The 14946-nt window shown below is 62.6% G+C and overlaps 1 protein-coding gene and 1 long non-coding RNA gene across 5 annotated transcripts; one reads left to right on the top strand and one right to left on the bottom strand.

Annotated features, from left to right (window-relative positions):
- Positions 1-225: 225 nt before the first annotated feature.
- Positions 226-14907, bottom strand: CGN (cingulin). Of its 4 annotated transcripts, none has more exons than XM_050330362.1 (21): positions 14890-14907; positions 8744-9701; positions 8551-8651; positions 8244-8313; positions 8016-8111; positions 7637-7758; positions 7313-7454; positions 7016-7228; positions 6497-6645; positions 6126-6267; positions 5845-6045; positions 4838-5044; positions 4501-4758; positions 3740-3910; positions 3428-3589; positions 2925-3014; positions 2321-2404; positions 1306-1424; positions 1098-1206; positions 834-997; positions 226-732 (listed from the first exon to the last, which is right to left on the bottom strand). In XM_050330362.1, exons 2-21 carry the CDS (start codon positions 9680-9682, stop codon positions 591-593), a joined length of 3681 nt encoding a protein of 1226 aa, XP_050186319.1. In that variant the 5' UTR covers positions 9683-9701; positions 14890-14907; the 3' UTR covers positions 226-590. The 4 variants fall into 4 exon arrangements, with proteins under 4 accessions (XP_050186319.1, XP_050186318.1, XP_050186317.1 ...); XM_050330361.1 differs by lacking the exon at positions 14890-14907 and adding an exon at positions 11406-12984; XM_050330360.1 differs by lacking the exon at positions 14890-14907 and having other exon boundaries at positions 8016-8075; positions 8744-10199.
- Positions 10562-14813, top strand: LOC126647913 (uncharacterized). Its single transcript, XR_007630684.1, has 4 exons — positions 10562-11075; positions 11139-11202; positions 13599-13766; positions 14494-14813. It is a non-coding gene; the product is annotated as an uncharacterized LOC126647913 (long non-coding RNA).
- Positions 14908-14946: the final 39 nt, after the last annotated feature.

Genomic DNA, 14946 nt, shown 5'->3' with positions numbered 1-14946 from the left:
GCGGGGTGTCCCCCCCCACCCCACCCCACGGGCTCGGGGACGGTGCCAGCTCGGCCCCGCTCGAGGCCACGAGGGGAACTGCGGGAAGCACCTGCCAATCAACGCTAATTAGCAACTGGCAGGGCTCCCATGCTCGTTAATTAGCGATAACAAGGGTTTATCTCCAGGCCAGACGAAGCAGCGGAACCACGAAGGTTCCCCGGGCCCCGCACGGACCACGAGGCGTTAAAATGCGGGGGTTTATTTAAAACAGCGCTTGGGGGGGGGGCTGCATAGAAAAATAAACCGGGGTGACCCCACCCGGGGGGGGTCCCCAGATACCCCCACGGGACCCTGAACCCGGGGGCCATGGTGTCCTGGTCACCCAGGCCACAACAGGGACGGTGAGCAGGTCCCCCCCAAACCCCCCAAAACCGCGGTGCAAACACGCCCTGAGACCCGTACGAAGATAAAGAGCTGAGAACAGTGTCCATGGGGGGGATCCCCCAGGGGGTTCCCACCCCTCCTTCCTTCATGCCCTTGGAAGAGTTTCTCCTCGAGCAGCAGCAGCAGCAGCAGCAGCAGCAGCACCCACGGCTGACCCGAAGTTGTCAGCAGGAGCTGGTTTGGAGGTTGGGCTCGTTGAGCAGGGAGGCGATGGAGGAGGGCCCGTAGGCGCTGTCGAACTCCTCGTCCGAGCTCAGCTGCTCGTCCTGCAGCGAGGAGTCGGCGGCCGAGCGCGCCGCTTTGCGCCTGGAGAGGGGACAGAAAACCGGGCTCAGCCCTCTCTCCCCTCCCCTCCCCTCCTCCTCCTTCCCACGGATCCCGGCTTTTTGGGGCCCCAGCTTCCCTACCAGGCCTCCTTCTCCAGCGCCTTGACGCGGTTCTGCAGCTGCTCGTTGAGCTCGTGCTGCTCCTCCAGCTCCCGCTGCGCCTTTTTCCGGGCGCCTTCCAAGCGCTCGATCTCCTCCTCGGCCTCGTCCACCTGGCGCTTCAGGGCCTTCACCCGCAGGCTCAGCTGTGAATCCCGCAGGATTAGGGGCGGGGAGGGGTCGTCCCCCTTCGTCCCCAAGCCCCTCAGCAGCTCCCAGGGGGTCCCATCCCGTCCCCGCCCCAACCTGGTCCTTCTGGTTGCTGACGTTCTGCCGCTCGTCGTCGATCTGGATGGTGAGCTCCTTCACCTTCCTCTCCAGCTTGCGGTTGGAGGAGAGCAGGGCGTTCTTCTCCCTGTGGGAGAGCGAGCAGGGGTGGATTGGCCCCCGCTAATTTAGGGAAGACACCCCCTAAAATTGGGAATTCAACCCCCCACCACCACCCATCCAGTACCTCTCCTCTGCCTGCAGCTGGTCCTGCAGCTCCTCCAGCCGCGCTTCCAGCTGGGAAATGTTGCTGCTGGGCCTGTGCTGCCCCTCGGAACTGGCCAGGCGGTTCTTCAGCTCCTTGTTCTGCAAAATTCACACCCCACACCCCCCAAAATTATCCCTGGCACCCCCCCACCCACCCTTCCCTCCCCACCCCCTCCTCCTGGCTGGGTGGGGAAGCTCCCAGGCCTGGCTTATGTAAAGCCAGCGGTGAGTCAGGGCCCAGCAAGCCTTTTCCAAGGAGGAGCCGTCACCAGCAGGGTTATATAACAGCAATTAACGTGTTGGCACTGGCCTGGGCACGAGGAGAGGCCGGAGGGGACCGGGAGATACCGGGATATACTGGGATATGCTGGGGTGTTACAGCCCTGTGATGCTCATCCCCCTTTACCTCCCCAATTCCTGCTCCTAAGTCCTAAAAATTCCACCCCTTCCCCACAAATCCCCCCCTTTCCCCACAAATCCCAGCTGCTGGGTGTCAACAGGAGCCCCATGTTTTTCTTGGAAGTGGCAATTCCCCAGTGGGAACAGGAAGAGCTCGGAGAGGTCGATCCCCAGCTCGTTGGGAGCACAAATTCCGGCAGGAGGGTGGGAAGCACGGGGGGGAAGGAGGGAATTCCACAGGGAAAGGCACTCTGGGAGGTGGCAGAAAGCTCCAAGGGTGGGCAATGGGAATCACAGAATCACAGAATTAAGTGGGTTGGAAGAGACCTCCGAGATCATCAAGTCCAACCCTTGATCCAACCCCAAGGGATGAAGGATGGGACAAATCCAGAGCGTGGAGGAGGAATCATTTTCCAGCAGGGAAAGCTCCTTGGGAACACGGCCTCCCTCCCTCCCTCCCTCCCAGGGATGCTCCAAGATGCTTTTCCCCAGTCCCTCACTGGACAAAGGGCCCATCCAGCTGTTCCCAGGCCCCAGGGAGAGCCAGTGCTGGATCCAGCTGGATCCATCCCTCCCTCCCTCCCATCCATCCCTACCTGCCGCTCCAGCGACACCTTGTCACATTCCAGGTCCTGCCGGCTGGAGCGCTCCTGGAGCAGCTCTGCCCGCAGCTGGTCGATCTGGGAACAGGGACATCATTCCAGGTTGGATTTGCCACACCCTTTGCCAGCTTTTTTACCCCCCTGTCAGAGCCTGAGGGGGAGGGAATTGCCTTTCCAAGCCCCAGGCTGGATCCCTGAGGGGCAGGAGGGTGACAGGCCATAGGAAGAGCTGCCAATTCCTGGGATCCTGGTAAATCCCAGGAGGCTCCAACAGCTCCAGCTTTGAGGGAATGAGCAGGTGGGGTCAGACAGAGGGAAAAATCCTGGATTTAAGCGGATTTAAACGCCAACTTCCCCACCCAAACCCAAATCTCACCTCGTAATTTCTGGGAATTTCTTTTGGATTTGTTTTTTTCTGGGAATTTCTTTGGGATTTTTTTTTCCCCCCCTAAACTCACATAATTCCCATTCAGCTCCAAGCTTTTCCAACGCCATCATTCCCATTGCATTCAGTGTCTCGTTAACGGGGTGTTAATTCCAGTGTTATTCCCGAGTTATCCCGAAGATTCCCGAGTTATCCCGGCTCTTCCCGCCCTACCTGGTCCCTGCTCCGGTTGACCCTCTCTGTCAGCAGCTCCACCGTGCTCCTCTCCTCATCCAGCTCCACTTCCAGCCGCTTGGACTTCTCCTGCAGGAAGATTTGGGATGAGAAAAGAAGCTCGGTCTGAGTCCACGGAGGGAACGGGAAGCAGGAAAGGCGCAGGAATTCCGGAGGAAAGGGATCTGCTCCAGAAACGCTTCCAACTTGGAAAGATCTGATGCATCCCAGGGATTCAGGAGAGGGGAAATGCTGGGATGTGAGGCACAGCAGCACCCACCACCCGCGGGGAGGGGGAGAAACCCCCACCGAGCCCTGGGGTAGCACCGGGAAGAGCCGGGAAAAGCGGCAACCGATAAACATCGGGAATACCATCCCATCCCAGCACTTCCAGGCGGCAGGAACGACGGCCTGGGCCAGCTCTGCCCCTTGCTGTCAGCACCGAGCACTGCAGGGCCAGGAAGGGGAGCAGGGGGGAGGGATTTTTGGGACACTCTCCCAACCTCCAGCGCCTTGAGGTGGCGGGAGCGATCGTCCTGCGAGCGCTTCCTGGCCTCCATCTCCTGCTCCAGGTTGTGCAGGCGCTGCAGCAGCACCTCCTTGTCCAGCAGGACGTTGTCCCGCTCGGCCTGGCTCTCCTGCAGCGCCTGCTTGAGCCGGGACACCTGCGGGGAAGGGGCGTTCCCGAGGTGAGGAAAAGTGGGATGGGATGGGATGGGATGGGATGGGATGGGATGGGATGGGATGGGATGGGATGGGATGGGATGGGATGGGATGGGATGGGATGGCCCTGCCTCCCCCCTCAGAGCCCAAACCTCGTCCTGCAGCCGCCCGAGGCTGAGCTGCATCTTCTCCACCTCGGCCCCGCGGTCCTTGGCCTGCTTTTGGGAGTCCGTGATCTCCCTCCGCGATTTTTCCTTGAATTCCTCCAGCTGCGACCTCAGCGCGCCCAGGGAGCTCTGGGACTCCGCCGTCATCTGCTCCAGCTGCGGGAGGAGGGGGATGGTGTGGACGGCTCAGGAATCCAGTCCTGAGGTGTTGGAACTCCAGGTGGGAGAAGAATCCCACGGGAAAAGGGGGGCAGGGCTTGAGAATGTCACAGAACCCCCCCGTGGGGCTTGGGAAGGTTTGGGAAGGTTTGGGAAGGTTTGGGAAGAGAAGGGGAAAGGAAAGGGCAATGGGAAAGGGAAAGGAAGGAAGGGAAAGGGGAAGGGAAAGGGGAAGGCGAAAGGAAGGAGAAGGGGAAGGGAAAGAGGAAGGGGAAGGGAAGGTTTAGGAAGGGAGGTTTAGGAAGGGAAAAGAAGAGAAAGGAAGGGAAGGAGAAGGAGGAGAAGGAGGAGAAGGAGAAGGAAAAGGAAAAGGAGAAGGAGAAGGAGAAGGAGAAGGAAAAGGAAAAGGAAAAGGAAAAGGAAAAGGAGAAGGAGAAGGAAAAGGAAAAGGAAAAGGAAAAGGAAAAGGAAAAGGAAAAGGAAAAGGAAAAGGAAAAGGAAAAGGAAAAGGAAAAGGAAAAGGAAAAGGAAAAGGAAAAGGAAAAGGAAAAGAAGGAAAGTTTTCAAGCAGCCCCGGGAGCCCCAACCTCTCTGTTGAGCTTCTCGGTGGTGCGGTCCAGGAGCCGCTTCTGCTCCTCCAGCTCGTTCTTGGAGCGCTTGAGCTGCTCCTTCTGCCGCTGCTCCTCCTGCAGGGACGAGCTCAGGTCCTGGTGCTCCTGTGCCAGCCGTGCCAGGCTCCTCTCGGCCTCCTCCAGCCGCGTCTCCAGGGACCTCTTGGCCAACAGCAGCTCCTGCTCCCGCTCCGTGGCCTCTCCCAGCGACTCCTCCATGTGCCTGCGCTCTGCCTGCGAGGAAAGGAGCCTTTCCAGCCCCTTCCCCGAGCTGGGAAGAGCCCAGGGAAGCTCAGGGGAACGCCACAAATACCTCCAGTTTGGTGACCTTCTCCTTGAGCCGCGCCTGGGAGCCCTCCCAGTTCTCTCCCAGGCGCTCGTACTCCTTCAGCTGCGTCTCCATGCCCAGGAATTTCCTCCTCAGGTCGTCGTTCTGCTCCTGCACTTCCCGCAGGCTGCCCTCCACCGCCTTCCTCGCCTGCTCCGACGCCTCCCGGGCGCTCTCCAGGGACGCCTTTGCCTGGAGTGGGATCATCCAGGGGGGTTCATTGGGGGTGCATCCCTTGGGATAAGCCAACAGCTCCCAAACCTTTCCCCTCCCCTGGGGAGGGGCCTGGGATCATCCAGGTTGCTCTGGCAGGTTTGGGGGTTTGAGGTTTGTCCCACCATCCCATAGCTGAGAAATTTGGGAAGGATTGAGGCAGGTTTGGGGGCTTGAGGGTTGTCCCACCATCCCATAGCTGAGAAATTTGGGAAGGATTGAGGAAGATTTGGGGGCTTGAGGGTTGTCCCACCATCCCATAGCTGAGAAATTTGGGAAGGATTGAGGAAGGTTTGGAGGCTTGAGGTTTGTCCCACCATCCCACAGCTGAGAAATCTGGGAAGGATTGAGGCAGGTTTGGGGGTTGCAGGTTTGTCCCACCATCCCACAACTGAGAAATTTGGGAAGGATCAAGGCAGGTTTGGGGGAGCTTGAGGTTTGTCCCACCATCCCACAGTTGAGAAATTTGGGAAGGATCGAAGAAGGTTTGGGGGCCTTGAGGTTTGTCCCACCATCCCACAGCTGAGAAATTTGGGAAGGATTGAGGCAGGTTTAGGGGCTGCAGGTTTGTCCCACTATCCCACAACTGAGAAATTTGGGAAGGATCGAGGCAGGTTTGGAGGTCTTGAGGGTTGTCCCACCATCCCACAGCCACGAAATTTGGGAAGGATTGAGGCAGGTTTGGGGGCTGCATGTTTGTCCCACCATCCCACAGTCACAAAATTTGGGAAGGACCGAGGGGAACCGCTCCCCATCCTGCGGCTTTTCCCGGTGCTCACCTTGGCGGCCTCGTCCCGCTCCTCCTGGAGCCGCTGCAGGTCCCTGCGGAGCCGCTCCAGCTCCTCATCCCGGTCGGATTCCTTGTCCCTCAGGGCCCCCCTCAGCGCCAGCAGCTCCCGCTCCCGCTCCCGCAGCCGCTCCTCCCGGCCCTGCCGCTCCTCCGCCAGCTCCCGCCGCGCCTCCCGCACCTCCCGCAGCTCCTGCACAGGGGCACGGGGAGGGGTCGGGGTGCTGGGCACGGTCCCTGGGCTGGGGGGGACCCTGTCACTCGTCCATTTACCTTCCTGAGGGCCTCCAGCTCCTCGGGATCGGCGGTGCTGCTCCGGGCCTGATCGGCCTCCTCGCGGGCGGCCTGGAAGCGCTCCCGGAGCTCCCGCAGCTCCTCCTCGAACTCCTCCCGCTCCAGCTTCACCTGCAGCAGCCTGGGGAGGGGCAGGGTGAGGCCAACAAATGTCCCAAACCCCCGCTGCCATCACCCTTCCTCCTCCTGAAACCAGGCGAGGAGGAGGAGGAAGAACCAACCCCATCCCCGCTCCTGACCCGTTCTAACAGGATTTGGAGTAAAATTCCTGGACAGTCCCGAGCAGATGGACCTCCCCAAGAGCTCCTGGTGGCTGGTCTCTGGCTCAGCCACAGCTGAGCAACACTTACTCCTGCTTGGTGCTCCTGAGCTCGTCCTTGTTCTTCTGGAACATGTCCCGCCAGTGCCCCGTCTCCTCCGCGCTCTCCTCCAGCTCCCGCTGCAGGTTCCTCACCACCGCGCTCACCTTCTGCCTCTCTGACTCCAGGTTGGCTTTATCCTGCAGGGAAGAACCGCCACGGGATGCTCCAGCCCTGCCCAGCAGGGACAGGACCCAGGGGAGCCCAAAAAAATGAGGCTGGGGAGCCCCAAAACCATCTCAGACCCACCCCCCAGCACCTCCATCCCGGAGCAGATGGATTCTCTGATGGGATGAGCTTGGGGCAAGGACACAGACCCTGTTTCCAGCTCTGGACCGTTTTAAAGGGGGGGATTTAGGGACACCCAGCCCCTCCACAGCACCTCCACCCTGGGGGAGATGGATGCTGCAAGGGGGTGAATTTGGGGCAGGACACACACCCTGTTTCCAGCTCTGGATCATTTAAAAGGGGGATTTAAGGACACCCAGCCCCTGCCCTGAGCCCCCAGACCTGCGAGATGCCCTCCATGCTCCTCCTCAGCTGGTCCATGTCGCTCTGGCACTGCTGCCTGACCCTCTCCAGCTCCCTGTCGTGGGTGGCCACCTCCTCCTTGAGGGCCCCCTTGAGCGCCGTCAGCTCCCGCTCCCGCAGCCGCAGCTGCTCCTCCTGCCTCTGCCGCGAGCTCAGGGCCTCCTCCAGCTCCTCCCGGGCCTCCAGCAGCTCCTGCAGGGCCAGGAGGAGGGGGCTGGGTGGGTGGCATGGAGGGGAGGGGGACATTCACCCCCCACTGAGGCCAGCAGGCTGTACCTTGTACAGGGATTCGGCGTCCGGGGAAGCTCCCGAGCTCTGGCGCAGCCGCTCGAGCTCCCGGCGCGTGGCCAGGAGCTGCTCCTCGCAGTCCCCCAGCCGGCTCTCCACCTGCTCCTTGGAGGATTTCACCTCCTTCAGCCTGGGAAATGCCGTGGGAACTCTCAGGGACCTGCTCTAGGGCAGCTCATCCCGGAATGAAAACAAGGTGGGGGGAACAATGACCTCCCACCATCAGCATTCCCACCCCTGGGACAGACAGACAGACACCCTCACCCCATGGACAGACAGATCCCCCAACATCCCCCTCAGGGTAGCTCTTACTCCTGCAAACTCCTCTGCAGCTCCTGGTTTTTCTTCTCCAGAGCCCCCCGGAGCCGCTGGGTCTCCGTTTCGGCCTCCCGGAGCCGGGAGGGGCCACCGGGCAGCTCCAGCTTCTGGCGGAGCTGTGGGAGGAGGGGGACACTGGTGACAGCCCTTCCTGGGGGGATCCTGACCCACTCCCCACCCCGGGTAGGGCATCTGCTCCCCAACACCCCCGAGACCACCCAGCAGGGAAATCAGGTTCGGTCTCACCCAGCATCCAAGTGAAAGGGGGGGTCAGAGCAGGGCCCTGTTGTGCCTCCCCTCACCCAGGGATGTAATCTGGGATCCCAAATCTCCTCCAAACCCCCCCCCACACACACAACCTGCTCGGCCTCACCTTGGTCTCCTCATCCAGCTTCTCCTGCAGCTCCTCCACCTTCCTGGCCAGTTCCCTGTGCTGGGGTTGGGAACACGCCATGTCCTTGGGGGGCACCTGGAGAGACGCCCCGGGGCTCACTCGGTGGGTTTGGGGTGCTGCAACCCCCACCCCAGAACCACCAGGATCCCCCTGGAGGGGCTGGGGGACCCCCAGGAATGGAGCAGCACCGGGATGGCCTCGACTCACCGCCAGCTCCTGCATCTTCTCCAGCAGCCGGGCGGTTTTCCTCTTCAGGGAGATTTCGCTCTCGCTGCTCCTGGGGGTGTTGGATTTGTGGGAAGCATTTGGGAATGAGGGCGATGGGGTGACCTTGTCCCTTGTCCCAGTGCTTTGCTGCTCACTCCCCCTCTCTCCCAAAATTCTGAGCTCAGGGGCATCCCCGCTCCCAAATCATCCCCCCCCCCATCCCAGCCACAGCCAGTGGGGCTTTGGGAAAGGGGCAGGGAATGATGGGGCACTCAGGGGGCTCTGGAGGGGGTCCTGGGGGGCTCACCCCTCCTTCAGGATGCTGTAGATGAGCTCCTTGGGGTGTTCACTGCTGCCAGGCTGGGCCACCTCCCGCTGATCCCGCAGCAGGTCCGGGGTGGATTTGAGCTGCCGAGAGGGATAAAAAAGCTCAGCTCCAGCCAGGACACGAATCTCCCCAATCCAGAGGATTAAAGGATCCAGGCCCCACCTCCCCATACCTGCAGCTCTGCCCGGGCTTTGCTCTGCTCCTCCGCGGCCCGAATTCCCCGCTGGATCTTCATCCCTTCCCCCTCCATCCCCGCGGATCCACGCGTGGGGCTCCGGCTGCCGCTGGGCCCCGAGGGCTGGGGGCGAGTGCCGCGGGTGTCCGGGACATCCCGGTGGGCCACGCGGCCGTCCAGGCTCTGGGAGCGCTTCCTCTCGGCCGAGGGGATGCGGCCTCTCCTGGCTGCCCTTCCCCGCTGCTGCTGCACCTTCCCGTCGAACTTGCTGATCAGCGAATCCACCGAGGACAGCGGCTTGGTGTCCACGTCCCCGCCGGCCACCTCCGTGTCCGAGCAAGGCTCCTTTCCCGCTGCCCTCGTGGTTTTGTGCCCCGGGGCGATGCCGCTCTTCCCACCGGCCAGGGCCCGCTGCTGCTGCTGCTGCTGCTGCTGCTGCTGAATCCCGGGAATGCCGCCGGCCGCGGGCTCGTCCCCGGTGGCGCTGAGCAGGTCCCCGTGGGACTGTGTCCTCCGCAGCTCCTCGCCGGCCACCCGCCTGCCCGCCGCGGCTTGGGGGTCCCGCCGGGAGCCCCCCGAGCCCCCCGGAGCCTCCTCATCCGAGGTGCTGTAGGAGCCGTGCCGGATCTGCCGCCCCGCGTAGGGATTCTCCGGCAGGTCCGAGTCGGAGCTGACGGAGCCCGAGGGCCAGGGGGGGCTCGGGTAGGACCCCTCGCTCTTGATCTGCACGCCGAAAGACTCGCCCCCCTTGTCGCCGCTGTTGAGCACCACGAAGGGCTGGCCGGCGATGCCCTGGACCCGCACGGCCACGCCGTAAGAGCCGGGCTTGCCCCGCGGCTTCGGGGGTCTGCGGGGCTCCTGGAGGTCGTTGATGAAGCGGATCTGCACGCCGTAATCCACGGGGCTCTGCTTCTCCATCCCCGCCGGCCGCTCCATCCCCGCGGGCTCGGCGGTCCTGGGGGACGCAGAGAGGAAGAAGGGGTGAGTATTCCCGGCTCGCAGGAGGGTCGGGCAGCGCTTTCCCGGCGGGACGGGAGCCAGAGGACACGCGGTGCCAGCGCTGCGGCGTCCCCAGGACAGGACGGGGACGAGGATTTGCTGTGCCAGCACCGGCAGCGCTCGGCTGCTCGCGGGGGGGACGCTGGGGACGGCGAAACCCCCGCGCCGCACCCGCAGCATCCTCGCCGGAGCCTCCCCCCGGCTCGTCCTGCCCTTGGCGGGGGGATGCGGGGGGAAGCCGCGATCCCGCGGGCTCCGCGGCCGGGCTCGGCTGCCGCTGCATTCCCGGTTTTTCCGCAGCCCGGCCGCAGCTCCGGGGGCCCCTCAGCATCACCCCCGGCGCCCCGCGGGGCCCTCGTCCCGTGGGGAGGGGACAGAGATGAGCAGTGACATATTGGGAACAGTGTGATGGAACCCTCCCCCTCGGTCCCGGGGCGATGCCGGACCCACAGGGACCGGCAGGAGCGGAGGAGGAGCGGGATTGGGGAGGGGGGGAGCTCCCAAATAGACACCGGAGGAGCGGGGGGAGGGGGGGAGTGATGGAAATGCCCCAAATCAGCCCCAAATCGCCCCTCCGTCATGGCGCGACCCCCCCCACCCCGAGGACCGGCAGCTCCTTTCTGTGCCGAAAATAAACCGGGAGCCACACGAGGCGCCCCGAGCCCCGATCACCCCGCAGGGTGTCCCGGTGGGACCCCGAGCCCCGGTGGGGAGGGCTGGAACACCCCCCGAGCGTGGGGATAAACCAAAAAAAGCAACCCCCCCAAACCACACGGTGGGAGTCACCCCCCCACCCCATTCCAGCTGGGAGGCAGGGATGGAGCAGGCATGCGGCTGGAGCAGCGGGATCCCAGCACAGGGATGGGATCTCGTGTCCTTGCATCGCCCCCGAGCCCGTGACTCCTCCTGTGCCCACCCCGGGGGAAGACGGGGCTGGAGCCGCGGGACGCAGCGTTTTCCAGGGACTTTGGATCGGGAGCAGAGCAGGGAAGGACGAGCTGTGGCTCTGCCAGCTCCCCACAGCCCCCCCTCTGCTCCCACCCCCCCAGCCGAACTCGGGGGCAGATCCCTCCGGGATCTGGAATCAACACGAGCCCATTGGGTGTCCCAAATCCCTCCCCAGCGCCAGGAACTGCAGGTGAAGGATCCCTGGAACCCCAGGAATGGCAGGTGAAGGATCCCTGGAACCCCAGGAATGGAAGATGAAGGATCCCTGGAACCCCAGGAATGGCAGGTGAAGGATCCCTGGAACCCCAGGAATGGAAGGTGAAGGACCCCTGGAACCCCAGAAATGGCAGGTGAAGGATCCCTGGAACCCCAGGAATGGAAGGTGAAGGACCCCTGGAACCCCAGGAACTGCAGGTGAAGGATCCCTGGAGCCCAGGAATGGCAGGTGAAGGATCCCTGGAACCCCAGGAATGGAAGGTGAAGGATCCCTGGAGCCCCAGGAACTGCAGGTGAAGGATTCCCAGAGCCAGTACAGGGGTTGGGAGCAGAATCCTCATCTCCTGAGCTCGTTATCCTTGCCCGGTGTCGGGATAAGGAGATCAGGACCTGACACCAATCTGGAAACCACCACCCCCTCCCTCTCCCTGAGCCCCTAAATCCCATCAGAGCCACCCCAGCCCCTCCAGCTGGGAGGAGCAGCACGGGCACCAACCTGCAGTGGGAAACCTGGGGCTGGGAAGCGGCTTTGGCACCGGACTCAGAATATTCCATGGCCGCCGGTGTCCAAAGTGCAGCCGGTGACGAATCCCCGGCACCGGGCGGGGAGAGGGCTCAGCCCTCTCACCTGGATTGGGGTGGGAACTGGGAGAGCTCTGGGTGCAGCTCCCGGCTCAGGGAGACCTTTGGATGGGCGGTGAGGGCCGGCACAGCATCATCCCACAGCCAAGGCTCCGTCCCACCATCCGGCCTGGCACGGGTGGGAAGCAGGTGGTGGAAAACCACGGGGGTCGGACACAGTCGGGGATGGCACTGGGCTCAATCCCAGCTGGCCAGGAGGATGATCCACTTTTTTTTTTTTGTTTTGTTCTCCCAAGAAACCACAGGGAGAGGCTTTGCCCTCCCCACCTGAGCCGAGATGCACCGTTTGGGGGGCTCTGGGCAGCGCTCACGAGGAGGGGGGAGCTGGGAGGGAGCAGGTGAGCCAGGCCCGGTAATCTCCCAGGAATTCCTCCCTCCTTCTGGAAAGGCTCCAGCTCTCTGGCAGATAAAGGGCTGCAGCCGGATCACATTCCTATGTGGGAAAGCAACACCACCCAACTCGGGCCTGGAAACACAGCCCCGGGAGGGGAGTTCACCGCAAACCACAAGGAAGGAGCCGGAAATTGGGGCTAAAAATAGGCTGGGATTTGTCCCCGGGGCGCCACAAAACACCTGAATCCCGGCTCGGGGTGGGCGGGCAGAGGGATGGGGGGGTTCGTGGCAGGGGGAGAGGCCAGTCAGGCACCTCTGGAGTGGCAGAGCCGGGATGGCCCCGAGCCAGCGGCGCTCACAATGAGCCCTTTGTGCCGCCCGACGACAACGTTAACCCAGAAAGTTGTTTTGCAATTCGCAGGCGGGCGCTGGAAAAAGAGGCTGGAGCTGGAAAAAGAGGCTGGAGCTGCCCTGGCTCCCCCCACCACCCAGGGAAGGGTGCTGGGAGCAGGGTATGGGCTGATCCCCAATCCTGAGCCGTGCCCAGGCAGGGAATGGGACCACCAGGCAGCCAGAGCTGAGCAGGGGCCAACCCCAAATCCAGCAGGAACTGCGGGATTATCCCAAACCACTTTCCACACCAGCTGGTTTGGGGCTCCTGGCACCACTCGGGCTGTTTCCATTATCCCAAACCACTTCCAGCCAAAACAGCTGGGTTTTGGCACCCATTTAGGATGTTTTCCATTGAGGTTTTCCCCATCTCGGAGCCAAAGCTGCTGGGTTATCCCAAACCACTTCCAGACCGGCTGGTTTTGGCCTCCAGCCTCTTTTCCACCAGGATTTCCCCCAAATTCCAGCACCTCTGGCTCCCTGTGTTTACCCACGGGGCCAAAGTCCAGGATTTTGGGCAAAGCCATGCCCTGGCACTGGCACCAACCGGCTCTTCCTGCTCTGCCACAACCTTCCAGAGCCTGAAATTCCCAATAAATCCACGTGATCCAGGTCGGAGGAACCCGAAACCAGGGCACCTGCGTCACCAGGGCCGGGTGACAACGGCGGGAGGGGATCAATCACGGTGACAACGGCGAGCTGGCACCGCCCCAGGGGCTGGGACAGGGACATCCAGCTGGGATCGGGGCTGGGATTGGGATATCCAGCTGGGATCGGGGCTGGGATTGGGATATCCAGCTGGAATTGGGACATCCAGCTGGGATTGGGGCTGGGATTGGGATATCCAGCAGGGATCGGGGCTGGCATTGGGACATCCAGCTGGGATTGGGACTGGGATTGGGACATCCAGTTGGGACTGGGACATCCAGCTGGGATGAGGGTTGAGATAGGGACGTCCCCTGGGGCTCCCTCTGAACCGATAAGAGCCGAATTCCTCCACATCCAGCCCGGCCACAGGCAGAGCCCTTCGGGTTAATCATCAACCCAGGGGCTGGAAAATCCCGTTCCTGCCGCTTCCCCGGGAGGGGAAAAAAAAAACAAAAGCCTCGTCGCCGTCCTTCAGGGGTCAGGCCCGTCACCAAAACCACCTCTCAGTTTACACTTTCCGAGCCTTTGAAACCGGAGTTATTCGGACCGGGGAGGGAGCGTGGAACGGGCCCCGGGGGGGGATAACGTGGAGCCCGCAGGTCCCCAAGGGCTGCGGGGCTCTGGTTTCACTCAGATCCCATCCCCTTTTCTCCCCCCGGTAAATCCCGATCCTCAGGCGATGCTGCTGCCAACCCCAAAAAAAGGAGGTTCCTTGCGGCGGGTGAGGGGGTAAAGCCTTATCAGGTGGAGATGGAGAACCCACAGCTCACCCCAAACCAGTTCGACCGGTCCGGGCGATGGGAGGGGATAAAAAAACACACAAAAACACCCTCCCGAACAAAAGGTTGGTGGCAAAAAAGGACGAGGAGGGAGGGGGGGGGACACGTGAGCGGCTCCTTGCGGGAATTAGGGGGGGTTGGATCCGGGCACCCAAAGGATCCCCGAGGCACCCGATGGATCAGGACGGCACCCCAAGCCCTGGATTTTTCCATCTTATTTAAACGAGCTGCTAAAAATACGGGGCAAAGTAGGGCAGCTCCGCACGGCAAAGCTGCGGCTTTCTGGGGATGGGATTCTGGAATTCCAGGGGTGGAGGGAACCAGAATTCCAGGGGGGATCTCCTGCCGGGTCCTAAAGGCTCTTTCCCTCCTCCTGGGATCGGTAGCCCAGGAGAAGCAGCGGGTCCCCCTCTAGGGGGAGGTGCAGGGGAGGCCCCTCCCCAAAAGCGGGGACAATTCCCACAGGGAAAGGCAGGTCCCGCGTGGAATGACAGTGCCTGGAAGGGACAGGGAACGGTGGGTCCTGCAGGGCTTGTAGGGCCAGACAGATCCCCGTGGAACAGGGAGAGTTCACCAGGGCGAGAAGACCCCTATGGGGGCGGCTAAAGGGTCAAGGAGAGGGACTTGTAGGGTCTTTATAGGGCACGGTGCCCCCAAAAGGAGATTCATTCCCATTCAGGCCCAGCCCCTGCAGGATCTGCTGTAGGGCAGGACACACGTGGGGACAGCCCCTGTGGGATCTGTTATAGGGCAGGACACACCTGGGAACAGCCCCTGTGGGATCTGTTATAGGACAGATCGCAGCTCGCCTGGCACCACCAGCCCCTATCCCAGGACAGGGCACATCCCAGGAAGGACAACACCTACAGATCCCCCAGGGGGGCCGGGGCACACACCTGAGACAACAGACCCTGCAGGAGTGACATGGACCCCCTGCCATGGGGCAGGACCCCACATCCTATGGGTCAGGACCCCCCATCCTATGGGTCAGGACCCCCCATCCCATGGGTCAGGACCCCCCATCCCATGGGTCAAGACCCCCTCCCACGGGTCTTGATCCTCTCCCGGATCAACAGGACCCCCTCCCACGGGTCGCCGTGGGTCAGGACCCCCCTCCCGATGGGACAGAAGGGTCGTGACCCCCTGCCATGGGTGGGGACCCTCCTCACCCCTCGCCCCCCCACTCACCTCCCGCCGCTCCCGCCGCCGCCACCGCAACCTGTTACCTTCCCTCAGGCCCCGCCC

Source organism: Myiozetetes cayanensis, unplaced genomic scaffold, assembly GCF_022539395.1.
Source record: "Myiozetetes cayanensis isolate MyiCay16 unplaced genomic scaffold, myiCay2020 scf41, whole genome shotgun sequence".
Lineage (NCBI taxonomy): Eukaryota > Metazoa > Chordata > Aves > Passeriformes > Tyrannidae > Myiozetetes > Myiozetetes cayanensis.
Note: the sequence above shows the minus strand (reverse complement) of the source record. Positions and strands in the feature narration are given on the sequence as shown.

Bases quoted from the DNA above. Each gene is read 5' to 3' on its own strand.
- CGN (XM_050330359.1), bottom strand. From the start codon at position 9,925: ATGCTGCGGGTGCGGCGCGGGGGTTTCGCCGTCCCCAGCGTCCCCCCC. The intron at 8,652-8,743 runs GTATGGGGAGGT...CCCTCTCGGCAG, and splicing joins AAGCCCGGGCAGAGCTGCAG to CTCAAATCCACCCCGGACCT. The intron at 4,759-4,837 runs GTATTTGTGGCG...CTTTCCTCGCAG, and splicing joins AGAAGGTCACCAAACTGGAG to GCAGAGCGCAGGCACATGGA.